The following is a 27,553-nucleotide window of genomic DNA, read 5'->3' on the forward strand; positions in this document are numbered from 1 at the left end:
ACAATATCCACTAAGCAGGTCTGAGAGTAGAAGCTTGTACCACTTGTTACAACATAAATACAATTGCAGTAAACCGGTTAATATTAGTTTGGGCATCTAATTTCTCTATGCTAACTCTTGAGGCCAATGAATCTCCTTTAAAAATGTAACTCAGAGTTCATATTTGTAAATTAAATGGGTGAATAATAATCCACAATAAGAAATAATATTTGACCAACATTTGTCAACTTTTTGGGATAGGGATCATCTTTTTGTTCTGTTTGTTCAGTACCTAGCATAACTAAGTCCTGGCCCATGACTGGGTTCCTAGGTGTTATGGTAATACAAACGTACAAAACCAAACATCAATGAATGGAGAATGTTGATTACAGATGGTTTAAAATGGTACTGGGAAAAACTGTACTGGCACACTAATTCCTTGAAAGCACATGTTCACTCACAAATCCCTTAGCAAAATGGGTGGGTGAGGATGAATTGCTTAGGGGTACTTGCAGTCAAACAAAAAAATAAAAGTCTTTTGGAAATCATTCTATAGTCTCCTTCCATAGGAGATATGCATGTACCCAAGAACAAAAAATGCACCGTATCTTATTCCAGAACATTACAAAGGCTAATTAATATCGGACATCACATTGATTTTTGGAATGGATTCACACTTTAGCTGGAAATTGGCTTTTTTTGCAGGTTAATGGAGCCGGCAAAGCAGTGATTACAGTAGCAGCTACTTATTTCATGAACTGTTAAATGGCTTGGATAATAAATGATGTATATTGCTTCCAAACATGTAAAAGAATAGATTTTCTACATTCTGACAGAATAAGTATTATTTTAATACAGCAACAAAGTCTACTGAGGATGCATAAATCTTATGTGGATAAAAGTGAATGAATTAGATGTGCCAGATTTTATTTTCTACACTAATACCCCTAAAACCACAAAAACTTTTCAACATAGGATGGGCTTTTGTTTATTAATTAAAAGAATAGCAATTACCAAAGCATTGTCCTAATTATCATCTACTGCAACCTCCTCTCTGGCCTCCTTGACACAAATTGCCCCTACTTCAATCCATTCAAAATGGAGCTGGTAAGATCACCTTCCTGACCTGACGTAACGGTCAAATGCTCTTTGAATCTCTCCACTGGCTCCCCATTTTCCACTGCATCAAACTCAAACTTTTTGTCCACACTTTCAAGAAGCTTCTTAACTTTGCCCCTCACCACTCATCTATTTTTGTCACTTATTGCCTCACCCCTTGCTTTGCCAGTGATGCCTTGAACATCCGTTTGCTTCTCCTACAAACATCTTAGCTCTTCCAGTGTTAACTTCTGCAGATCATCAAGGTTCTTTGCTGGAGAGAAAGAAACTGTGTATGACATAAAGGAGGGGTTTCAATCTTTTTCACAGTATGGATCACATCTCAGTAGAGCAAATGTCTTGTGTCTTCCTTATCAACCATGATTGTGCAGCTTCCCAGTAGCAACTACAGCAATTGCTTCATTTGTTGAAGTAACACTGGGAAGTATTGTTGTGTTTTTAGCTGTCTATAGTATGATAAGCGCTTTGTCCTTTTAAAAAAAGTTAATCATGCTATGTCCCTTCCCATCTGTTTTGTTCTTCTTTTCCTGCTTCTCCCTAGTCATACTCTTCTTCTGCATCTAATTCTTGTTTGGGGGACAAGAAAAATATGTTACCTAGTCTTATAGCCCTCCTCTGAACATGCTGTATGCCTCTGTTTTGTCTTGCTTTCCTGGACATTCCTCTTCTACATGCAGCTCCAGTCCCATTAACAACTCTTGACCCCTCTTTTGCTGGAATCCCCATTCACGCTTGTACCTTCCGTCCCTTCCACTCCTATGGAGTTATGCCCTCTATTGAGGCAGCGGGGCTATATTCTCCTCTTTGTTGCCAGCTGTTTTGACCCACGTTCAGCCTCCTCTTTGCAAGTTGGAGAAGCCAAAATCATATGACCTGCCCACTCCCCACAAACCATTAGCCAGTTTTTCATGGACCACAGTTTCAGAACAGCAGAGGAATCCGTACTTTCCCCTACTGCTGCTTCCTGAAGGGTGCCTTCATCTATGGATCTGACTCAGGAATACACAGATGGGAGGACTGTCTCCTCTCTGACAAGTTTCCCCTCTTCGCCTAAACCACATGTGGAGGCTTCCTGGGCATCTATATGCACAGTTAAGGCCAGCCAGTCTCCACAGCATGCTTCCAAGTTATTGAAGACCAAGTCTGCAGTAAATAATGCAACTTCTTCCCTGTGCCATGGACCTCTCAACTCCCACTGGTGCAATGACTGTTGCAAGACCTGTGCTGAGAACAGAGTGCAAGGCCCCATAGGATGGGGGTAGTGACAGTGTAGAAATCTCCTGAGGATTCCCCCAGAGCTAGAGGGACTGGTGAGATTAGGAAGCTGAACACCCAAACTCTTCCATAAGAAGGGGCAAATTCCACCCTCAATGGTACAATTTCAGGCAAACTCTGCACACTGTTATAGGATTAAGCAGATTCTTGATTAAATGTTTTCTAATCCATAATAGGTTGCTGAAATCTGGAAAGTGATTGTTTTGACTAAAAAACACAGTTTAGCCTTCTGAGGGATTATTCTCTCATAGACACATGTGATGGTTGAGTGGGTGGAAAGAAAACTGGAACTGACAGGAAGTTAAATCCTTCCCTAATATAGATGGAGATGAACATCCTTGATGACTGGCTACTAAAAAGAGAAACATGTAATGGGGAAGTTAATTTTATCATTGTTAAAGCTTCAGCTGTTCTTCACAGCTTTGATGATCCTTGTGGCTAAAATAAGCTTGTTAACCAAAGCTAAAATTCTGGTTTTCAATGCTGTTACACTACGTTCTTTGGCAAAAGGACTTTCATTTTAGCTGTTCAAGTTTATGATTAAGTTTTACATCAAAATAAAGTATTAGTGTGAGTTGTAGTAGTGCAGAAGAACAGATGCATTGCAAATGAAAGAATATTTCATAGTTAAATAGTTACCTGAAGCTACGATAGTCTGTTGCTTTCCCTTCCCCCCAGTTCTGCTTACTCTGATTTAATTCCTAGTTCAACTGGCTTAATCAGTTTATTATAAATATAGTATAATAATTACAGTATACTCTATGAACCTGATGATCATTACAGGAAAGGAGCTCTTAGTTGAGTGAGGTGCATTCAGAATGTGACTGTTTACAATTAGTGTCCAAATCAGCAAAGATTCCTAAATAAGAAGTGCAGTAGAGAGACTACAAGTGAACCAGTCAATAATAATACTTCCATCTAAAAGTCTCAAAACACTTTACAAAAGTAGTTAACTATTATTCCTATCTTAACTATTGAGAAATTGAGCCAGAGAGCAGATACAAGACTTGCTCAATGTCATGCAATATCTAGCTATTTTAAGATACTTATATGCCCCCCTCATTATCATAGTATTTGAGCACCTCACAATTTTAATGTATTTATCCTTACAACACCCCTATGAAGTACAGAAGTGCTATTAACTTCATTTTACAAATGAGGAACCAAGGCACAGAAAGGCCAAATCCCTCGCCCAACAGGATCACACAATAAAGCTGCAGTGGAACAGAGACCAGATCCCAGTCCTAGGCTAGTGCCCTAACGACTGGACCATCCTTCCTCTCCAGATTTCAGCTCAGTCTCCTTTACTAACCATAATTATGAGCATTTGCAGAGGAAAGGGAACTCACAATTAATTCAAGTTTCAAAGCAAGGAATGGTTTATCCCAAGCTTAAATAGAATACATGGAGGCTTTAGACAACATCACATCAACATTTTGAAAATGACAATTGTTTCTTAGGCAGACAGACAGAAGACCAGAGAGCCATAAATTTAATCATAGGTTTTTCTCAGAGAAGTAGATTTAAAGCACACAAACCATATAGGGAGCTCATTTCTCTAACGCTTTGTTATTTTCTACCATCAGCTCTTCCCCTGCTGTTGGTTTATATTCCTCCTTCCCTCTGTTAAACTGGTTTAGGATGCCAATTAAGTTAGTAATCTCTTACTAGAACTTCTGCTATTCAGTTGGAGTAATTACTTGACTGCAGGCAGCCCAAACCTCAAGTAGTTGTTCCCTCCTAAATCCTGGCAATGGCTGCAGGAGTTCCTGCCTACATAAATCAGGAACTTAACCCAATTCTTACCAGATAGCAAGCAAGGATTATCAACCTTTTATAAAGTGACCCTGAAGCAGATTGTTAAAAGTCCAAAAAGTGCACTGTTTTAGATCTTTTATTTCCTACAGTCCCAACATTACAGAAACACAACCTGCATTCAAGCATTATTGTTTAAACTCATCTACAGTATATGGAAGTTTGCAGTAAATCAGCTCTAACCAAGACCAACAAATGTCAGTGTGGAAATTAAAGTATAATATATAATAATATTTTCCTTAATGAAAACCACTGGAAAGTTACTTAAATAGTTGGTCTTCCAAAACTGACTTGCAAAATGAAGCAAGGACACTATTCAAAAACAGCAAAACATTTTTGTTTTGTTGGCAAGACACTCGTGAATAGTACTGTGCAGATATATCTCTCTTTATGGTGAGAACTGAATAATTGAGTTGCAAACATACAAGGACATAGACAGACATCAAAAACACCAAACAAGCAGAGCTAAGGATACTAGAGCCCTTTGTAAGATAAGTATATTTTATTCATGATAAAATAATCCTGTTTTGTGTGCTGGTTTTGGTTGCTAGAGGTGATAATCTATTTCACTAAATGCAGTTGCAGATATTCTTCATGAAGTTTCTTAAAATGAGGACATATATTCTGATGATTAAATCAGAGTTTGCATCAGATTTGTATTGGGCTCCATTATCAATTCTATAAATTCTGACTACTGCATAGGCATAAGGGCAAGCACTTTTGATTTAGATCAAAGGGATTTTTTTAGGCAGGGTCCCTCTTTTTTTGCTACCAGTATGCTCTCATTTCCTGAATTAGGGAGAAAATATGAAGTTTGTCTCTAATAATGTGGACATTATTCATAGCTACATTGACAAAGTACAGAACCATTTGGCTAAGGGATCATCTGCAGTGTTTCACTTTGCTACCAGAAAATATTAAACACGGGTCAGAACCCAAAGGATATTCTCATCCAGTTAATTTATTCAAACAAACATTTCCTTGCTATGAAAAATACTCTTTGTCAAGGATGCATAGTATTTACATGAAAGAGACAATTGGGTTTTGTCTGAACTATCAGCAAAACAATGATCATTTCAATCGCTATTTACGATTCATGACTGAGTTCCATTAGTTTAGGTCTGAACTCATTTGAACACAAAAAGAAACAATTTCTGTAGTATTTGGAGACATCATCTGGTTTTGAGAAGCAATAGAAAAAATAATTTTCTCACTTGCAGCTTGAAGAAACTTAGTATTAAATGGCAATTCAGTAAACAATCAAAAATTCTAAATATGCCATGGTTTATCCATATTAAATTTTTCTGAAGTTACTTTGTTAAATGAGTCTCTACAGACTGAAGAACATTTTATCAGCAATACTAATTTTATGTATTTGTAATATTTTTAATATACCTTGGAAAATTAGATATAATCTTATCTTTTTGCGTGTGATGGTAAAAATACTGCCTTCACTTATTTAGTCTTTGAGTAGAAGAGAAATTTCATAACGGAGGAAAGTTAATTAGGACTTGTAGGTCATGAATAAATGCCACAGTTCTTGTACTTTATTAGCTATTTGAAAGCACTTTTCATAATGTATCTGAAATGCTTTCATTGAGCTGTGCACTGACACGCTAAACACAGTTCCAATATGTAAACTTTCCACATACAGTAATTTGAACTAGTTCCACATAATATATATATCAGCATTAATTAACAGAGTGGATAGTGTCTGTACATCTGTTAGCCATTAGTCTTTACTTTAATTCATTAGATCTTTATCATTTACCTGAACAACTCATCAGGAACAGGCAAATTGAGACATCAGTTCATTATGTCATCTGCAGGATAGTAGAGCCAATGGAAATATTAACCGCTATTGTGTATGCCCAGATTCTACTATGAAACATGAGTCCACAAATTTTGGTCCAAAGGTGGAAATACTTCCAAATTACCCCATTTATTGTGTATTTGGAATTCTAAAATTATTTGGGTTTGGAACGTGCAGGGGTTTGTGGGATATGGTATATTCCATTACAAACAGTTTCAACTAGCATACAGTTAGGTATTTTTTAATATAAATTGAACTACATTCCCTCCGGTTGCCTTCAAGTAGTGGCCTATTTTATTTTTGACATAGAGTGCTATTGGAGTAGTACAATAAATCTACATGGTCCAGCTGGATGCTGTACTTATTTTTCCCTGATGAGTATAGATTGTAAATTTAATTTAAAGTGATATGATTTCTACTGGTTCAACATCATCTTTTATATTTATATCCATCACTGAGGTAATGAAATTTAGGTGGGATATAAAAATGTTCCTGATTAGAAAACATGCTTAAAAATGTTAGCACAAAAGCAATGCAAAGTGTATTGTATATATTAATTCTAAGTCATCTTTTTGGCATTTCCTCCAAAGAAGGTTGAGGTAAACCATCGAATAATCTCACTGTGCACCCCAAAAGCATGCAAAGTGTGGACATATAAAAATACAGCTTAAAATATTTATTTTGGTATTTTTTGCTCCAATTCCACAACTGCATCCTTGGGGATAGACCCCGGAGTTCATCTCTCCATGGTTGTGTCTGTACAGTGCAGTTGCAAGATAGTGATTTTAGATTCAATTAAAAGTGGTGGCAATGACGGGAAGGAGGCTTTCAGGAAAGAAAATGTTTCAGAATAGGAAAGTATGGTAGGATTTAATAGAATCATAGAAATGTAGGGCTGGAAGGGACCTTGAGAGGTCATCTAGTTCATCCCCCCCCCACCCACTGAAGCTAGACCAAGTAAACCTAGACTAGCCCTGACAGGTGTTTGTCTAAACAGAGGTTAAAAAACCTTCAATGATGGGGATCCCACAGCCAACTTTGGAAGCCTAATCCCGTGCTAAACTATCCTTATAGTTAGAAAGTTTTTCCTTACATCTAACCTAAATCTCCCTTGCTGCAAACCATGCTGATTACTTCTTGTCCTACCTCCAATGGATATGGAGAACAATTGATCACAGCCCTTTACAACAGTCCTCAATGTGTTTGAAGACTGTTTTCAGTTCCCCCTCAGTCTACTTTTCTCAATACTAAGCAGGCCCATAGGTTTCCTCATAGATCAGGTTTTCTAAACCTTTTATCATTTTTGTTGCTCCCTCTGGACTCTCTCCAGTTTGTCCACATCATTCTTAAAGTGTGGTGCCCAAAACTAGGCACAGTACTCTAGCTGAGGCCTCACCAGTGTCGAGTAGAGTGGAACAATTAACTCAGATGTCTTATGTATGACATTCCTGTTAATATGCCGCACAATTTTTCACAACTATACATTGTTGGCTCATATTCAATTTATGATCCACTATAACCCCCAGATCCTTTTCTGCAGTACTACCCCCTCGCCAGTTATTTCTTATTTTGTAGTTGTACATTTGATTTTTTTCCTTCTTAAGTGCAGTACTTTGTGTTTGTCTTTATTGAATTTCATCTTGTTGATTTCAGACTAATACTCCAATTTGTCAAGGTCATTTTGAATTCTAATCCTGTCCTCCAATGTGCCAGGAACCTCTCCCAGCTTGGTGTCATCCACAGATTTTATAAGCATACTTTCTATTCCATTTTCCAAGTCACTAATGAAAATACTGAATGGTACCAGACCCAGGACTGACCCTTACAGGACCCCACTAGATAAGTCCTCACATTTTTACTGTAAACCATCAATAATTATTCTGAGTACAATTTTTCAACTAGTTGTGCACCTACCTTATAGTAATTTCATTTAGACCACATTTCCCTAGTTTGCTTATGAGAATGCTGTGCTCGACTATGTCAAAAGCCTTATTAAAATCAAGATACATCACATCTATTGCTTCCTTCTTATCCACTAAGTCAGTCACCCAGTCAAAGAAGGAAATTAAGTTGGTTTGACATGGTTTGTTCTTGACAAATCTATGCTGGCTATTACTTATCACCCTACTATCCTCTAGGTACTTACAAATTTATTGTGTAATAATTTGCTCCAGCATCTTTCCAGGTATTGAAGTTAGGTTGACTGGTCTATAATTCCCAGAGTTCTATTTGTTCCCCTTTTTATAGAAAGAAACTATGTTTGCCCTTTCCCAGTCCTCTGGGACATCACCCATCCTCTATGATTTTTCAACGATAATTGCTAATGGTTCTGAGGTTGTTTCAGCTAGTTCTTTAAGTACCCTAGGGTGAATTTGGCAGGCCTTGATGACTTGAATACATCTCTCTTATTGACATATTCTATTTTATTCTAAATATTCTCTAACATATTCTGTCTGTTCTTTGCCCATTCTGGCTTGTGTTTCTTCCCCCTTGTTATTAATATTCTGTTAAGCACCTCGTCAAAATTAAAATTTTTATTGAAGACTGAAGCAAAATAGGCATTAAACACTTCAGCCTTCTTGGTATTGTCAGTTATTAGCTCTCCTTCCTGCTAAGTAATGGACCTACACTTTCCTTTGTTGCCCTTTAGAGCTTTGAGGGAATCTATACTTTCCGTGCGATAAACAATAAGAATACACCCATCCACTGTAGGTTTCAGAGTAGCAGCTGTGTTAGTCTGTATCAGCAAAAAGAACAGGTGTACTTGTGGCATCTTAGAGACTAACAAATTTATTAGAGCATAAGCTTTTGTGGGCTACAGCCCACTTCTTCGGATGCACCACAAGTGCTGCATCTCATGAAAATGGAAATGAGAACAGATCCAAATGGTATAATAGATGTATGGATTTCATGAGTTTCACAGTGTGCCACCTATGAAGAAATAGTTGAGAGACTGACAAATAAAATAACACAACTTTCCAAAAATTTTTGAATCCTTGGCTTGATATAGTAGTTTAGATTATTTTCTGCACTCTTCTTCATAAAGGGCTGATGTTTCAATATGGTATAAGAAATAATTAATAAATACTTATTTGTATTACTGTTGTGCCTAAGAGCCCTAGCCCATGACCAAGACCTCATTGTGCTAGGCATGGTACAAACACAGAACAAATGATGGTCCCTGCGCTAAACAGCTTACCATCTAAATAGGTAGGTGGAGATAAGCAATGAAAGGCTAAAATTTCAAGACTGATGCACAGTATGATATTTAAAGATGAAAATTACAGCTCTCAGACAACTGAAAGCAAAAGAGGAATGGAGATTCATATCACAATATTTCTTCTAACTTGATTTTCTCTTAACCTCTATCTAAAAGGTATCACATAACTAAGGAATCATATGCAAACTGGTAACATGCTGGTCATTGATATTATTGCATGGTATATGTGAAGGTGATATGTGAAAAGTTTTAAATATAGGTTGGAAATATATTCTTAAAGGTATTTGGAGGGTAAGGTTTAAGTCATTTCACCCTAGACAAAGGAATGTGGTCCTGCCTGCTTGAATGTGTCTCCAATGTAAACGGAACAAAGACACAATGAAAGTACATTTACATAAAAAGTAAACAAAGTAATCAAACGAGTGAGAGGAGGGAAATAGCCACTCAATTATCACAATGCGGGAAGGACACTGCAAAAATTAACATGGTATCAGCTCTCTGGCGGATACAGCAAGCTGAGCCCCCAGGAGGGCTTCCTGACTTGGAAAACAAAGATAAATGTTGAGGATATTAGCAGAGGGAGAGAGCCATTTTGGCATCCTTTACCTGAAGAGATAAAAGAACCAAGTGCTTTGAGTTCTGTGTTGGATCCTGGCCAAAGACTGTCCAGCTATGCTGGAAGAACTGTGGTGAGAAAATTAGTCTGAAAAAAAGAAGACTAAAACCTATTTATTTTTGTTTGTTTGCAACAATTTCTGTCTCAATTCCTTCTACTTGGTATCACTTAAATATCTGTTCTTTGTTAATCAGCTTAATCTTCTCTTATTACACAACCATCTCAGTGCAGTGTTCCAAAGTGAAGAGTAAAATCTTCATCTGAACTAATAGATTGGTGCCATGTACTGTCTCTTTAAAGGAGCAGCGAACTAGATACAATTTTCTAAGTGATACAGTGAGATAGCCTGAGCACAGCAGAGGAGATGGTTTGGGGGAGACTCAGGACTGGAGGGGTTCTTGGTGTCACCCTGCAAGGAGTAACCAGGGTGGTGGAAGCCAGGGTGAGGTCATTGTGCTGTAAACTGGGTGCTGGTATCAGGGCTCTGAGCCAAAGCTGCGCAGCACAGAAGCACCCAGGATTACAAACAGGGCCAGCGCAACCCATTAGGCAACCAGGGCGCTAACATTTGGGGGGCGGCGACCGTGACGGCCGGATCTTCGGCCACCCCGGTTGTCGGTGGTATTTCGGGGGCAGGACCTTCTGCCGCCTCTGTCGGGGGTGGTATTTCGGGGGCGGGACCTTCCACCGCCTAGAGCGGCAAAAATGCTGGCGGCGCTCCTGATTACAAAGCAGCCCCTTACTGGTCTGGATGAACCCCCAAAGCATCAGCTTCCACCAGTATCTATGGGAGTTCCAAGAGATCAGCACCACTCAGGATCCAGACAGAGTCTCTAATAGACTGAGAAATGTCAAATCTTGTGGGATAAGGAACCCTTTACTAATCTGTCAGGGTCTTCAGTGCTATGGCAATGACAGTCTTTGGCAGCTGAACAGATAACTTCTCTAAAGAAGATCAAATGAAAACTGTAGTTGTGTTATAAGTTGGATGAAGTTCAATTAAATTCCAGAGTAGGATAAAAACAAATGCCTGGTGCAAGTCTATAATGCTAATGGAAGTTATCTTTATACCATCAAGCAGTTTGGGAATTTTATCAAGATCTTAGGTAAAAGATATGGAAACACTGTCTTCCACAGCTGTTCTTTAAAGCATCTATGGTATTTTCTTCCTCTTGCTGATCACTTACGGGCCAGCAGGAATTCTAACTGCATATAAAGCACATTTGTCTTCAAACAGGAAGATGTCAAAGAGGACAATTGTTGCTGGCACCAACTAGCATTTCTTTCAGAGTGGTAGCCATGTTAGTCTGCATCAGCAAAAACAATGAGGAGTCCTTGTGGCACCTTAGAGACTAACAAATTTATTTGGGCATGAGCTTTCGTGGGCTAGAGCCAACTTCATCAGATGCATGAAGTGAAAAATACAGGAGCAGGGATAAATACATGAAAAGATGGGGGTTGCTTTACCAAGTGTGAGGTCAGTCTAACGAGATAAATCAATTAACAGCAGGATACCAAGGGAGGAAAAAGAACTTTTGAAGTGGTAAGAGAGTGGCCCATCACAGACATTTGACAAGAAGGTATGAGTAACAGTAGGGAGAAATTAGTAATGGGCTTAGAGTGCAGAGCAAAACATACAGCCCTAACATTCATTTCAATAGTATCATCAATTTTATGCTATGATTTCTATATGGACTACATTTGCATGAGACAGCAGATTATAATGTGGAGATTTTGTGACCTTACACTAGTTTAATTTATGACACTTTAATTCTTTTCTTAGCAGTATCTTTTCCAGGAATAAATACAGTAATCATAACAATAAAATAAGTTACTCTCATTTATTTGGACTGACATGCCCTATTGTTGTTTCTTCTTGCATAAGTAGTCATATCAACATGTCAAGTTCTATTGTTTCCTCTTTTTGCTCCAATAATAATAAAAAGAAATTTTAAATAACTCTAGTGCTGCCAACACCTCATCCCAGATGATATATGTATCACTCCCTGCATGAGTCCCTTAGATGGAGGAAAAGGCCCAGGAGAAAATGTGCTTGTCAGAGGGTGTCAAGTTCCAGGACCTACATAGAGATGCAGTCCTTTTGTGTGCAGTAAGTCAATTTTGACTAAGCACTCTGGCGCTCACGTCTGGGTACATCCTGAGTCCACTGGGCTTGATATAATTCCACTCTGCTCCACACAAAGTGCTCATGCACTACATATGCTTCAAATTTACCCTTCATGAGGATTTATTGGTAACATAAACAAAAGCCATAAACCTCAGGCTAAGCTTTCTCCTGAGGTTGGCTAAGGCATGGCTGATGTTGATTTAATTTCATATCAATAGAGATTAAAACAAATCATATCAGGTTGATGAAAGTGAAGATTTTCTTTTTTGGTGATAGACCTAAGCATCTTTGTTTTTACATAAAAACAGAATAATAGAAACTGGAGATGGAGAAAGACCTTTTAGATTATCAAATCTCTCTCTCTGTGGAGACATAACTGTTCCCTATGGTACATTTTCCACTGTTCATATTGTCTAGTTTTAAAAGTCCTAAGTGATGAGACTCCTACCGCTTCCCTTGGGAGATTATTCCACAGCTTGATACATCATAATCTCAAGAAATGTTTTTCCTTATATTTAGCCTAAAATTTCCTTTTCTTAGTTTCATCCCATTACTCATAGTTATAGTCCCCTGGTAGCATTCTACATAATTTCTCTTTGATGCTTAAAGCATTCAAAATATTCATAAACTTATGTCCTGCCTTAGCAAAGCTATTAGCTCTTTTAGCCTTTCTTCAGAATCAATCCTCCAGCCTCTAATATATTTTTTGTTGCTCTTCTCTGAACTGCCTGCTATTTGTTAATATCTTTCTGGTAATGTAATGCTCAGAACTGAATACAATGTTCAGCTATACCATAACCATATGTTAAACAACTCTATTACTTCACTGCCTTATGATATGCTTTGCATATGTAGCCTAAATCTGCACTGGCTGTTTTGTATATCACTCTGCAAACTCATTTATTGTCCCCTATCACCCCTGTTTGTTTTCATCATTATTGCTTTCTAGGTTGCTCCCCATGGTCTTGCATAAACCAATATATACAGGGTCCCATTCATTGGGAAGCCTGTAAGATGCCAGTACAGCCCCAAATGAGTAGTACTGGTCTGGGAGGGGGTGTGGCCAGAGTAGCCAGGAGATGCACTATTTTAGCACATTCCCAGTGCAGCCTCTGCTGGAGAGCCTGGTAGAAACTGTAGCTGCTCTCCCTCAGGAACTTTTGTGGGAGGGTAACGGTAACAATACAACCTGCTCTGTCCCAGAGGTGACTCTTCCTGCTATTGCTAGAGCATAGTGGCCCTTGCAGTTGCAAGGAGTTGCAATTTGCACTCTGTGTGCCGGTCAGGGTGACTCTAGCTCAAATGCCTTGGAAAACTTTGATTTGATTATTAGTATTGCAGACTATTTCAAGTCTGTACCAACCAGCACTGAAAAATGGGGCGGACCCATCAGTCCTTACTTGACTAATAGGGGACGACTCTTGTGATTAAGGATTACTGATGTGAATAAAGGTTGGAGGATAAGGTCCATTATATTAGATCAAATGTTAGGACTAATGATACAAAGGCTAAATGTGGGGACCAAAATATACATGTTTTATAAGGGTCCTCACTACCCATATTCCCAAATATGGGGACATGACATCATGTGCCCAGGAAACCACTTCTCCATTTGGTCATCTACACAGCTACGTGAAGGAAACGTTATTCAACTGTGCTCAAAAATCTAACTAAAATGCAGTGGTGTTTTCCACCCTAAGGAATGGCACAGAAACACAGGCTTGCTGTCCGTAAAACATCAAAATATTAGTTTCCATATGAAACACATTTTTGGTTACTCATCAGTTTAAAGTGGTAAGATAAAATAACCAGAATTACCTGTACTGGAGTGAACTATCCCCAGGAAGATCCACCTAGGTCATGTCCTACAAATGTATGAGAAGCACACACATTTAAAGCGATTAGATAGAAAAACAACCCAAAGTGGACAAAGGAAACCTTTAAAAGATAGTCTCAAAGAGAAACTCCAGCAGCGTAGTAGACAAATGCCACCCATTCACATCAACAGGTGGGGGAAATTGATGGAGCCGGGGACACACCCAGTAGAAAGGGAAGGAGGCAGTTGCCAAGGACAATAAGTAGTTCCTCCCATGGGAGTCTCTGGCACCCATTGGCCTGCTGGGGGAGAGGGTTGCTGATTGGCCAACATTCCTCAGCTCCTAGGATTTAGCCCTGCGCAGGGGCCATGTGGAAAGCTCTTTTGGCTCCGTTCCAGCAGCCTGCCCTGCCCACCCAAACTAGGAATGGGAACCCAGTTTGACAGATGCTGTGGGTCTAGATGATTGCCTGTTTAGGGGGGTCAGGAAGGAATTTATTCTCCCATGGACCAAATTAGCAGAGGACCGGGCAGTTTTTTGCCTTCCTCGCAGCGCTGCAAGCCACCGTGGGTTAATTAGGAATGTGCATGGTACCTAGCTGAGGTACTGGGGTGGTGTTGCTTACTTGTCACAGTTCATGGCTGGTTGCCAGTGCAGTTAAGAGAATAAAATGAATGGCTCCCAGAGGTAAAAGATTTGGGATTTTGGGGATGGGCCTTGGGTTCATGTGGTAGGGTGAGACCTTGTGGCCTCTGTGGACCAAGGTCCCAACCCTGCTGCACCCTCTGTCCCTCCTCCGAGGGGGGAGAGTGCTAGGACTCAGAAAGAGCTGAGGAGAGCCTACATCACTTTATGGGTTATATGGTAAGAAGCCCTATAATCTTGACTCCAATTATGGGTCATATCATACGGAGCCCTCAAGTCCCTGCACTGGAACCAATTAAATGCCTGGTATATGAGAATATGGGTGATGGGAGGGCAATGCCCTGCCCTTGTGCTAAAAGTTTAATAAAAGTTGCAGCCTGCCGCTTAATTCCATGCATTTGTCTGTCCTTGTTTTGTAGCCGTGTCCACATCAATGCACTTAAGGAAACTATAGCTACTGAATGAACTAATTCTTTATGCATGATAAATAATGATGGAGTGAAACTATTTGAAGATAACTTTCATTGGACTTGAAATGCCAACTGCATCTGCCACACATCACCCACAGTATCAGCTTCGTCAATGAAATATCAGGAGTACCCTGCCTGTATCAGGTCAGGACTACCATAATCTTTATTTGCTAATATAATACAAAAATTGGTGAAAAAACAAAAGTTCTAATCTTATCAAGATATTGTCATATCACTGAAAGCAATGTCTTAAAATACAATAAAATGTTCTCCATTTTTTTTCTCCATTTCCATTTAGAGAAATTGAGTTTATGGATTGTAGTTATGCAATAATTATTAGCGATCTCAGACTACATTACATTAAATGGCCTGTAGAAAGAGTATCTCCGGCGCACCTCCCTAGCTGGGCTGGGGGCCCTCGCCATGCCTAGTTTCCACCATAGGGTTGGCCTAGTACAGGTCACAGCCTCTTTCCTGGTAGTGGCCCCACCCTTGGGGGCCTGTTTACTTTACCTCTGGGTGGGGGAAAAGCAAAAGTTTAGGTCAACACAAATTGAGCCCTTCATGGGGTCAATAACAAGGCAACAAAAAGCCTGAGGCACCAGTTTACTTCAGGGGTGCCTGGGTAGCAGCTTTGTTGAAGTCTTTATGTATAGGGAGCCAGGTCAGACCCTCCCTACAAGGCTTACCCCTGAGGTTTGCTAGACTCCTTATAGAGCTGGACAGTTTCTCGCATGAGGGTTCTACCTGCCATTGCAAGAGCTACTCTAGTCACTCCCTTCTGAAGACTTCCCCCCTTGTGTACTGCAGCTTCCCCCTTTTACAGCCCTCCTCCCTACCGTGCATGACTGACAGCACCAAAGGGGCGGGGCTATTTTAGCACACAGTCTCTCAGGCCCCTTCCCTGGCAATGTAGGGTTTATACACTCCAACACATAGCCCCATTCCTGCAAACACTTATGCACATGCTTAACCGTAGTCAGGTGAGCATGTCTTTAAAGTAAGCATGTGCATAAGTACTTGCAGGATTAGAGTCTATGTTCAGAAAATACTCTTTTAAAATTGATTCTCAAGATATGATCTTCATGTCTGCTCTTAGAAGGGGTTACTGCTAAGATAACTTACCCAGTCTTTTCAAAGAACTTCTGTCTGAACTATAGAATTTGCTTTTCTTTCCAGGAAAAAAGAGAATATTTCCTTTGTCAGAGGAAATTCCTAAGAGAGTAGTGAAAATATCTCAAAAGGCAGCCGCACACTCTGAAAGGAACAACCTAACCCACTCCCTTAAGTTTTATTCTGATATTGAACAAAACCCTGTTGACTCCGCTTGGATGGAGAGAAATAATATAATTAACTATCAAACAATATACTTAATATTGGTAAATACATCTATACAAGATAATCAGCTTCAATTCTTGTCTATGTTTAGTTTGTAGAAGAACCTGAATGCAACGTTTTATAATAAAAAATCCTGATAGAAATACATACCATTTATGCATTCTTTAGACCTGAGCTTCTGAATCAGTGCACAAATAAAAATTAGTTTTGTGCAACCCTAAAAAGGTTCAAAATTCAGATTTGGTTAAACATCCAATAGTTAGATGCTTTTCTAAATCTATTAGGTCAACAAAATTGGTCTGGAAATTCCTTCTGTATTCATCTAGATCTCCCCTGTGCACAACCTGAATACACAGGCTATGTACAGGAACCAGCATTTGACCCTATAAGATTACCGGAGAAAGAAGTAGAGTAAAAGATTGACTCTGTTAGCCAGTTTAGAAGGAAAAACTATAGTACTTTAAGGTGATATTAAAACTGTAAGTGACAGTGCCCAGAGAATTCAAACGGAGGTTAATAGTTTTAAATGCTCTTTCTGGCACTCTGATAAGAGATACTGTAATACAAGGTTACACCATAAGATTGAAATTCTTCAAAATAACAGAACAGACTGTAATTTGACTGTACTGGGCTTTGCTGTTGAGGTTAAAGGGGAAGATCTTTGTGAAAGTCTCTTTGCTATTAGAATCTATTTTAGATTAAGAACAACAATAACAAAGCCCCCTTCCCTCTTCGAACGTGACAAAAACATTCCAGCAGAAATATCTCAGATAACTCTCTGGTTAAACAAGGATTATTACTCTATCAGATTTTGATCAATTCTCTGACTTCCACTGAGGTAAAAGATATGGTTATTTCAGAAGTAAGGGGCAATACTTGTAGAGTAATAACTGCCTGGGCATCTCAAGGTCAGAGATGTAAAATAATGTCTTTTAAAACAGAAGTCTCTCATATTGGGGGGAGGGGGAGATAAGTTAGTAATGTTTTCTGCTTAAATTGTACATGGATTTAGGCCTGGATCTTGACTTCAATGAGACTACTCATGTGTGTAAAGTTAACCATGTATGTAAGTGTTAAAACTGTGGTCTTAAGGAAAACATTCACGTCACAGTAGTACAGCCACAGAAATTCTCAGTCACCTGGCTGTGAAATTAGTGCTCTTGGAACACAATGGCCAGCCATTGTGATGCTAGTAATGATTGCAAGTATCACGGCTGACACGGAGGTGTAGTGGTACCATCATATCAGCAAGCACATCTGAGTGCGTTAATTTCTCTCTTTCACACACACATTAGACAAGAGACAGAGAGAGACTGATTATAATTTACTAAGAAATTAGATTAGGCTATTAGGACAGGCTTGTCTACTGAGGTCAATGTGAATATTTTGTGACACTCTGACTAAATTGCTTTATTTGCACTTTTCTGTGTTTAACTGGCCTTTGGTTAATTGTCCTCCAAACACTTATGTGTTTTTATATCCTTTTTTATTAGAAAACTGAGGACTTTATACAATAAAGAATAGCAGAGGTTGCATTTATTTGTTTGATGTCTCTAGCCCATTTTTTATTTTAAGAACCACAAAAATAAAGCCAAAATCATAATAAAATATCAGAGTTTCATAAGCTATGCTCACTTGTCAGTGTTAACTATCTTGGTAGCTTAAATTTTTGGGGTCAAATGTAGTCCCGAATGACAGGGAGCAATTTCCTTTGAAGTCAATGTGAATGATGCCATTTTACTCTAAACTCAAATTTGGCCCTTTGTCTTCCACAATTCCAACATCTTTTAAGAATACACTAAGGACTAATCCTTTGGCAAATTAAATTTTAATAAAATCAAATTTGGTTTTAAGTTACATGAGTACAAATCATCTCAAACCATGTTGGGTGAAGAATGTGGTTAGGTAGAGACTTAACAGAGAAAGGTTTGCCTTGGATTGAAATTTTGAGTCAATGCAAACCTTCCTGACATCAGAGATATAAAACTGATATTCTGGTATTCCCAGGAAATGTAAGGTTCTTGTAATGTAAATCAAGTTCTGTATATATTGTGGAGACCTATATATATTCTGGAGACCATAATTTGTGCAGACCTATTTCAGAGCATTTTTCCTGCTAATACATATATACTTTAATGTACATTTTGAGACTTCATGTGCCTAACCTTGGATCACATGTTTGGTCAATATTTTGTACATTATTAGCAATTCATATTTTATTTTTATTGGTTGCATTCTCAATACTAGTTATCACAGGTGGAACTGACTGCAGGAGACGAGTTGAAATCAAATAAACTGAAAATATGAAGCTACATGTGATGAAAAGGCTGTCATTATCAGGAATACATTATGAGGGGAGAGGTAAATGAAGAAAAAAGGGAAATAGAGGGTGGAGGTAAGAGGGGGAGCCTGATTTTGTTGAAAGACATGCTGTAGATGGGCTCTGAGAGCCAAAGTTAATATTTACTAAGTCTAGCACATTCAATAACTTTGGATTTTCTTTAGTGGGGCCACTGTTCCTTTTGTTTGAAGAGAGAGAAGAGCTGTGAATAATGCCTAAGAGCAAAACTAAACCAGAAATAAATGGCTTTTTTAATGTGAGACCTTCAACCTCAATTCCAGTTCCCCAGAGGCCATCTTTGACTCCTTCTCTGGCTGTGCTTGTACAGATGTCAACTGTGGATAAAGATAGCTCTAGAAAGAAACTGATGAAGGAACTGCTACTTAGCAAGGTGAGTTTACAAGCTTCCTTGACATTGGCAGAGGGGAAGTTGGAGATAGGGTGACCAGATGTCCCGATTTTATAGGAACAGTCCCGATTTTTGGGTCTTTTTCTTATATAGGCTCCTATTACCCCCCACCCCCTGTCCTGATTTTTCACACTTGCTGTCTGGTCACCCTAGCTGGAGGCCATGTCATTCAGAATAACCAATTGAAAGTAATGGATTAGCAGAGACTAGGAGCGACTGCAGATAGCAGAGAACAAGTTAGATAATGGCATAGAGAGTACACTTATAAAGTTTGCGGACGATACTAAACTGGGAGGGGCTGCAAGTTCTTTGGAGGATAGGATTATAATTCATAATGATCTGGAGAAATGGTCTGAAATAAATAGGATGAAATTCAATAAGGACAAATGCAAAGTACTCCACTTAGGAAGGAACAATCAGTTGCACACATACAAAATGGAAAATGACTGCCTAGGAAGGAGTAGTGCGGAAAGGGATCTGGGGGTCATAGTGGACCACAAACTAAATATGAGTCAACATTGTAATGCTGTTGTAAAGAAAGCGAACATCACTCTGGGATGTATTAGCAGGAGTGTTGTAAGCAAGACACGAGACGTAATTCTTCCACTCTACTCCGCTCTGATTAGGCCTCAACTGGAGTATTGTGTCCAGTTCTGGGCGCCACATTTCAGGAAAGATGTGGACAAATTGGAGAAAGTCCAGAGAAGAGCAACACAAGTGATTAAAGGTCTAGAAAACATGACCTGTGAGGGAAGATTGAAAAAAAATTGGGGTTGTTTAGTCTGGAAAAGAGAAGACAGAGAGGACATGATAACAATTTTCAAGTACATAAAAGGTTGTTACAAGGAGGAGGGAGAAAAATTGTTCTTCTTAACTTCTGGGAATAGGACAAGAAGCAATGGGCTTAAATTGCAGCAAGGGAGGTTTAAGTTGGATATTAGGAAAAACTTCCTAACTGTCAGAGTGGCTAAGCACTGGAATAAATTGCCTAGGGAGGTTGTGGAATCTCCATCATTGGAGATTAAAAGCAGGTTAGAGAAACACCTGTCAGGGATGGTCTAGATAATACTCAGTCCTGCCATGAGTGCAGAGGACTGGACTAGATAACCTCTTCAGGTTCCTTCCAGTTCTATGGTAAGTTACAGGAGCACATTGTACAACTAATTCAGTGGAAGCTGCTCAGCTAAATCAGTGATTAAAAGTATTTTTGTGTGGTGGGAGAGGCATGTTAAACTGCTCAAAATTTAAGGGTTAATGGGATCCCAGCATATAAGGATTATTGGGATCCTGGCGGATAAATATCCTAATCCAGTTATTTTTATGGAAAACCCATTCTGAAAATCATGCACACACCCTAAATATTAAAGAAGAACTATGTTCTGTGGAGAAATTATTACCCTCAGTTTGTGCTATGAGAAGATCAGGTGGTAAAGGAGAATGGTGAGAATCTTCATTGTCACATTGACTGATGCCAGGGACTGTGAGTGAGTATTAAATGTTGCCAAGAATATAAAAAGAACTGTTCTATGAAGAGAATGAGATTATATTCTTTTCTGATATGAACTCCATGACAAGTCTAGAGGAAAGGATTTAGGGAAATCAAACACTTCATGGATGAGGACAAGGTATTAACTATTCCCAGCAAAACTCAGTTACCACAAGAAGAAATGGTATATTTTCTGAATTCAGACTGCTAATTGTTTGCCTTATTAAAATAAGAGACGAGAGATCTGATCAGGAGACCATTGGTAGAGACTTCTGATGACTAAATTCTAATTAAAACAGGGTTGCGCCATTGCCAGCAAAACTTCTCCCTCCTTTAATATATGGTATGTTTAAATTATTAGAAAGATGTGTTTGATATTTTTAATCAGTTTATTAGAATTCCCTTTTTTGCATAAATGTAACATGTATAGTCATTTCTCAAAGAGATGGGCTATTGATAAGTTTAGGGCAGCACTTCCCCCCTGCCACTTCTCAGAAGTGTAGATGGACTTTTTTCCATTGTTTAATCTGAATGCCACTACTGCTGTTAAATGTAAGCAGCTGTGTGGTGTTTAGATGCTGAGTTATTATTTGGGTTTATATCTGTGTATCTACTTTATTCTTTTTTCTACATTTTCATATTTTTGAGAGCACTGACAATCTGGTGCTTTTGGAATGCTTTCATCCCACCCAGCAATTCCTTTGTTACCACTGAAGTTTGTTGCTAGTGTGCTGTGCTTATGCAGAAATCAACCATGCTGATATGTTTGTTTAGTGTAGTATGAAAATAATAAATAAAAAGGAATTATAAAAAACTCTAAAGATATCATATTCCATTAGAATATGCATTATATATTTGTTGTTTTATCTTCTGTGATGAAATGAGGATGCATTTATATAATAATTTGCTAGTATTATTAATTGTTGTTCTTGGTGTAGCATACACTGTTCTTTGCATTCATTGATGCAAAAACCATATGTGAATGAAATATAAAATAAAAATGTGTAACTGAATTTGACTATTTTACTCTAACAGAATTGCAATTTACAAACTTCCCAATAATTAAGGTGTAGCATTGATCTGCCAGTTGCCAACAAAGTTACTTCTCTATTACTAAATTAAAAACACAGCATTAATTTTATTTAAAATCACTGCAATTCATTTCTCCAAATTTTACTGAAAACTCTGAGTTGAAACACTCATCACCTTTTCTGTCAAATGCTAACAATAGTTCATAATTGGCTTACTTCACTAACCTCACCAAGGTCTTTGTCAGCAGGAAAGGTTATCAGAGGAATTTGCACAATTCCTTCCCCATTACCTTATTTAGTAAATAAATTTGAGATGTGTTTGTATATGGATTATGTGAGACTAGTGCTTCTATTCGTAGCTGCACAAAGCTGCAGCTTGCCCATCCAGTCCTGTTTTTCTCAAAGAGAGCCAAAGAGGAGGGAAAAATAATCTATCATATCAATTAATGTGGACTGCTTCCAGGTAATCTAAACCATCCTCATGAAGCAACTTACTTTTTTAAATTGGAAAGGCAACTGGAAAGGCAAAATTTCTTTCTCTAGCTCTAAATATGTTGCAGTATAACACATCTATTCAGAGTGCTAATTTGCACTGCTTGAAATAGATATTTTATTAACAAAATAAAAATCCCAAACTGTATCTTCCCCAGATTATTTGAAAATTTATTCCTCAAAAAAATAAACAGGGTTACTGAATTATAAAGAATATTCCAGTATAGATGTCTTTTGCTCAGCTTTTACTCCGATAGCTACGGTGAAAGTAGTCTCAGATTTAAAGCACATTTAATTGTCCAAGGGGACACAAAATAATATACAATAAAGATTTATTATGTTGCTTTTGCATACTTGGTATAATATCCATTTATCTAATATAATAATAGTTACATAAAATAACATTAAACAACATTTTACTTTAATTTTCATCTCAAATATTTTTCTTCTCTTAAAATATGCTATAACAATAGAATCAGGAAATCAACCTTTTTCTAATCTGTACCATGTATAAAAGGCTAAATTCACTTCCAAGTCGATGTGAAAAACTATACTTTAAACTAAACATCAATCTCAGAATTAGCATGCAAATAAAAAATATATATTGTAATGTAGATGGGTCTTCAATGAATAGTAGATTTAAATCTGCTAATTTTATGAGATTCAAATTAGATTGCTAACCCAAAAACAAATAGTATATCTGAAATTCATGTTGAACATCAACCTATGTTCATGCTTAAATCATGATGGCAGGAAAAATGTGAAAGGCAAGAATAGCACTGCTATAAGTATTTGTATAAAAAAAAAAAAGGCTACTCCCATATGTCATTCAAAGCCTAGCAGCTGGGCATTGAAATCACAATTCCTTTTGGTGACATCCATATGGAATGGAAACTTTTAATATTACCCTTTGCTAAAAGTCATGATCTAATTTCCTGTATGTTACTATATTAAATAATTGTCAATTCTATTTACTGCTTTATTTCAAAATAAAAATGATGCATGTTATAGGTGAGTTACATTGAGTTACATTACAGCTTTGTTCCTGATGTAAAGGAATCTGCATTGGCTGAATCACAACATCATTTATAGTTGTTCTGACAAGACTAATAATCTTAGGGCTTGTCTACACTACCGCGCGGGGTCTATCTAAGAGATGCAACTTCAGCTACGTTAATAGCGTAGCTGAAGTTGACATACTTAGATCTACTTACTGCGGTGTCTTCACTGCGGTAAGTTGACAGCTGACGCTCTCCTGTCGACTCTGCTTGCGCTCCTCGTTCTGGTGGAATACCAGAGTTGACGGGAGAGCGTTCAATGGTATAGATGCGATAAATCGACCCCCGCTGGATCAATAGCGGCCCGCTGATCTGGCGGGTAGTGTAGAAAAGCCCTTAGCTTAACTTGGGAACAAAGCTTCTCCAGTCCTAAACTGTAAACTGGTTCTTGTTCTATAGCTACTTCTACTTTCATTCCCTGGCCCATGAATAAAATATGACAATTTCCTAGCACTTTGGGGCTCCTTAATCTCCAAAAGCATATATCAACAATGAGTAGTATTTTCCTCCCAACAAGGTAGTCATTTTAAACACGTTACTAGGAGATTTACATGGGCCTTACATTTAGGATTCATTATGGAGCAAGGAGACTTCATTTTGGGGTTCAACTTATAATTTATCTACCTCCTTGACTCACATACTCCACCCTGGGATTATCTCTAATGTTATTTCCCTTCCGAGGATACTCCCTGCGATTTACCTATGGAAATGTGACTGGGACTCCCTACTCCCTACTTGCATCTCAAGGATATTGTGTTCTCTTAAAATGTTACAGTGTTTTAGGGTCCCCACTAAGTGATCCCTCAGATCTGAAAACTTTCCTTCTGTACTCCAGCAATAGAACTTACACACATTGTCTCTTCTGGGGAGGTATACATTGCATATTGGAGTGCTTTGCTGACTCTAGAACAGTGTTTCTCAACTACTGGTCCGTGAACCCACGCCAGTCCCCGAGATCTCCCTGACACAGTTTAAGAATGCAGCAAGCTGATCCCTAGTATCAAAAAGGTTGAGAAATACTAATTTAGATCACACATGCAGCGTCAACAACCAGTAGATGGGTAGCTAGATATGTTGCCTCCACCACACACCTATCGGCATTCTGAAAGACCTTAGCAAATCATGGAAGGAGGAAGAGATGTGAGCTGTGAGGATGAGGGAGATTAGGGGAAAGTTACAACTCATTTTAAGCCCTAATGGGAGGTCACTGGGTCCCAAAACAGAATTACTAAAGGTACAAGCTAGTGAATATGCAATTTTTAATTCAGTATTCTTATTTGTTCCTATCTTTACTTGCTTCTTCTTATTACCATTTGTATGAGAATGGAGTAAAGAAATGTCCTTGATATTTAAGCTGTGAGGTTTATTTGCTATCATCAGAAAATGAATGCTATTAATGAAGGGTAAATAAGTAGCAAAAGGCTTGTGCTTGTATTCTGCCTATCAAAACAGTGACTATGCAGCTTTCCTTAATTGCTCCAGTAGGTATTACAAATGAGTTTATTAACATTTCCACTGTACATAAAATAATGCTAATGTAGATAATTGTAAGAGTCCCCCAGTAACAACAGATCTGAGTGGGTAAACAGTAGAGACAAGTCTGATGATCTTTTGTATGGCTTGTTCTGGGAATTACCTATTTCTCTGATAAATTTGGGGAAGTTTAGCCCAAGAATGAGGTAAGGACATAAATACCATATGCAGCACTAACAGAATTAAAGGACCATTTCCAGGTTCTGCTGTTGAAGAATGGTGGGGCAGATAAACTATTTACTCCCCTAAAAATGCTAGTGGCATATGTGAGGGGAAGTGAACCAACCAACAATCTCTCCAAATAGCTCCTCCATCAGCTGAAACAATGTGACTTAAACCAGATGGGGTTCATATAGACTGCTATAATCAGACTATTTTCTCTGAAAACCTTATGAGAATAAACTTTCTTGTGAAATTTTCAATATTTTCAGCTTATTGACTGTTCTATATAGCTTAGAAATCAGTGTATTTTCAGTGTTACATCATGATATAAAACCATCCATAATCGTCATGACATACGCCAACTTTTTTTAAATTGGGTGCTTGAGTCTGGTGTCCACAGGTCAAGAAGGATGTTGATAGATGGGAGAGGGTTCAAAAAAGAGCCACAAGAATGATTAATCTTAATCTATTTAGCTTAACAAAGAGAAGGTTAAGTGGTGACTTGATACAGTCTGTACATATCTACATGGGGAATAAATATAACGGACTCTTCAGTCTAGCAGAGAAAGGTACAACATGACCCAATGGGTGGAAGTTGAAGCTAGACAAATTCAGATTGGAAATAAGGCATACATTTTTGACAGTGAGGGTAATTAACCATTGGAACAATTCACCAAGGGTCATAATGGAGTCTTCATCACTGACAATTTTAAAATCAAGATTGGATGTTTTTCTAAAAAATCTGCTTTAGGAACTATTTTGGGGAAATTCTCTGGCCTGTGTTATACTGGAGGTCAGACTAGATGATCACAATGGTCCCTCTGGCCTTAGAATCTGTGAATCTATGAATCTTTATTTATCACACTGAATCCCCTCTGAAAATCAGGCCTCTGATTTAGGTGCCCAACTATTGATTTAGATGCCTAACTGCCGGCACCCAAATTTGATCAATAAGGTTTAAATTTTCAAAGTCCAAATATCATTGTGTTAAAGATAATTACAGCAATTGGTTGTATGTGCATAAATAAATGATGGCAAAGTTTTGGCCAACAATTTCCCATTACTTTTTGGGATGCCATGTTTTCATAACTTTTCTATTAACCTTTTCCAGCATTATAATTATAGAACAATTTTTCTTTTTCTAAAACAAAAGAAAAATCTAATTCAAGTATTTAATGATTTAAAAAAAACTAAGAGAAGTGATCGGCTTTGGACATGTAAGAGTTTAACATTTGTACAAGAAAGGTTTCGATATTTAAGCGGCCAACTTAAAAAGAGGAAATAGTTAAGACTTATTTGTTTTCCTCTACTCAATTTGGAGCTCCCTGGTATGGATTTATGAAGCCTACGTAGGATACGAGGGCAATTTTCTTTAACTGCATCTTGTTTAACCTGAGAATTTAAACTGCTAGCCCTTTTCTAGAATGGTTGTTATTGTAGATCTTACACAATTAATTATATGAATAAACTGCCCTTTTCCTAAATTGGCTTTGTGTATGTTTTCAATTAGATTAAGTTATACATGGATTTCTTATTACATGAAAAATAATACTACCTACATTATGGTTCAAGTGTTCAAAATGCACATGCAAAAGTGCACATACACTTTTGAAAATTTGGCATGTATGCCACGGATGGAAAAAACTGTATGGGGATAAGTGTAAAGTAATCCATTAATTGGTTTATGGATATAAAGTCCCAGTCCCCATGTGTCATGCTGAATTGACATATTTTTTCATTTGAGCTCTAAAATGTTTTTTAAACAAGCACCTCCAATAAACACACAGTTCCATATTGACTATATATGTAAATGGCCTTATACATATAAATTATCATCATCAGTAATTTACTCCTATGGCTTGCATTCTGTATTTCACCTGCAACAGTTTAAAACATACAGTATCATAAACATCTAAAACTAAGCAAGGAGTTGTATACACACTGAACTTCCTTTAGGTGATTATGATGTTGCCAGCTGTGAAAAAGGAAAGATGGAATCCTGAAATCAAAATTATGCAGGAAAATGTTTTTCAAATATTTGGTCTGAAAATTTATTTATCTGTAATTTTTTATTTATAATTACTACTATGTGCACAGCCCCATGACATGTTGACACATGACACAGAATATAACATAACAGACAGTGGCAAAAACCCCATTCAATCATAATCAATAAGCCATCAGTGTAATACAGCCAGTGAAATTCGTGATCAATAAGGTGTGCTTTACACCATTCTCTGAAGCATTCCGATTCAGGAAAACACTTACGCCTGTGCTAAAGTTAAGCATTTTTTACATGTTCCCATTATTTTAGTCTTGGACTTAATGAATGGATTTGGAGACTGAGGCCAGAATGGCCCCATCATGATCAGTAAGTCTGACCTCCTGCATTACACAAGCCATAGAATTGCACTCAGTAATTCCTGTATCAAACCCAAATTTTGCTTGTACTACAGTGAATCTTTTAGTAAAACATCTACTCTTGATTTAAAGACTTCAAATGATGGACAATCCATCACTTCAGTTGATAAATTATTCCAGTGGTAAATTAACCACACTATTAAAAATTGGCACCTTAATCACAAGCTTAACAGTTTTATTAAATCGGGGTCAACAGTAGGCTCCAGCATTTATTGAGCTCTACAGCCTGAAATGTAGTGTTCTTTTTTAAGTCAGGAAGGGCTTGTATTCAACCTTACAAAACTCTAACACTACAAAAACAAGAGCCTGGGTGTTGAAAGCAGCTAGCAGCCGGAGCCCTGACTTCCAAAATGGAGGATAAACTTTGGTCTTTGGAGCCACACTT

General features: G+C 38.0%; 1 protein-coding gene and 1 long non-coding RNA gene across 6 annotated transcripts in view; one reads left to right on the plus strand and one right to left on the minus strand.

The window, feature by feature from the left end:
* PACRG (parkin coregulated) overlaps nt 1–27,553 on the minus strand; it is a 445,241-nt gene that overhangs the window by 32,839 nt on the left and 384,849 nt on the right. Inside the window, exon 6 of one of the 5 annotated variants that reach the window (XM_034765268.1) lies at nt 13,775–13,830. The exons of the other annotated variants lie outside the window; for them this stretch is intronic. Within the exon in view, the coding sequence (XP_034621159.1) occupies nt 13,799–13,830 (32 nt within the window). The 3' untranslated portion in view covers nt 13,775–13,798. Of the gene's footprint in view, nt 1–13,774; nt 13,831–27,553 lie in introns of those variants that run through there. 5 annotated transcript variants of the gene reach the window in all.
* LOC117874781 overlaps nt 1–27,553 on the plus strand; it is a 58,527-nt gene that overhangs the window by 6,447 nt on the left and 24,527 nt on the right. Inside the window, exons 2-3 of the long non-coding RNA XR_004645074.1 lie at nt 14,847–15,041; nt 18,858–18,967. This is a non-coding gene — a long non-coding RNA (uncharacterized LOC117874781). The remainder of the gene's footprint in view (nt 1–14,846; nt 15,042–18,857; nt 18,968–27,553) is intronic.

The sequence above is a fragment of the Trachemys scripta genome, chromosome 3 (genome assembly GCF_013100865.1).
Source record: "Trachemys scripta elegans isolate TJP31775 chromosome 3, CAS_Tse_1.0, whole genome shotgun sequence".
Lineage (NCBI taxonomy): Eukaryota > Metazoa > Chordata > Testudines > Emydidae > Trachemys > Trachemys scripta.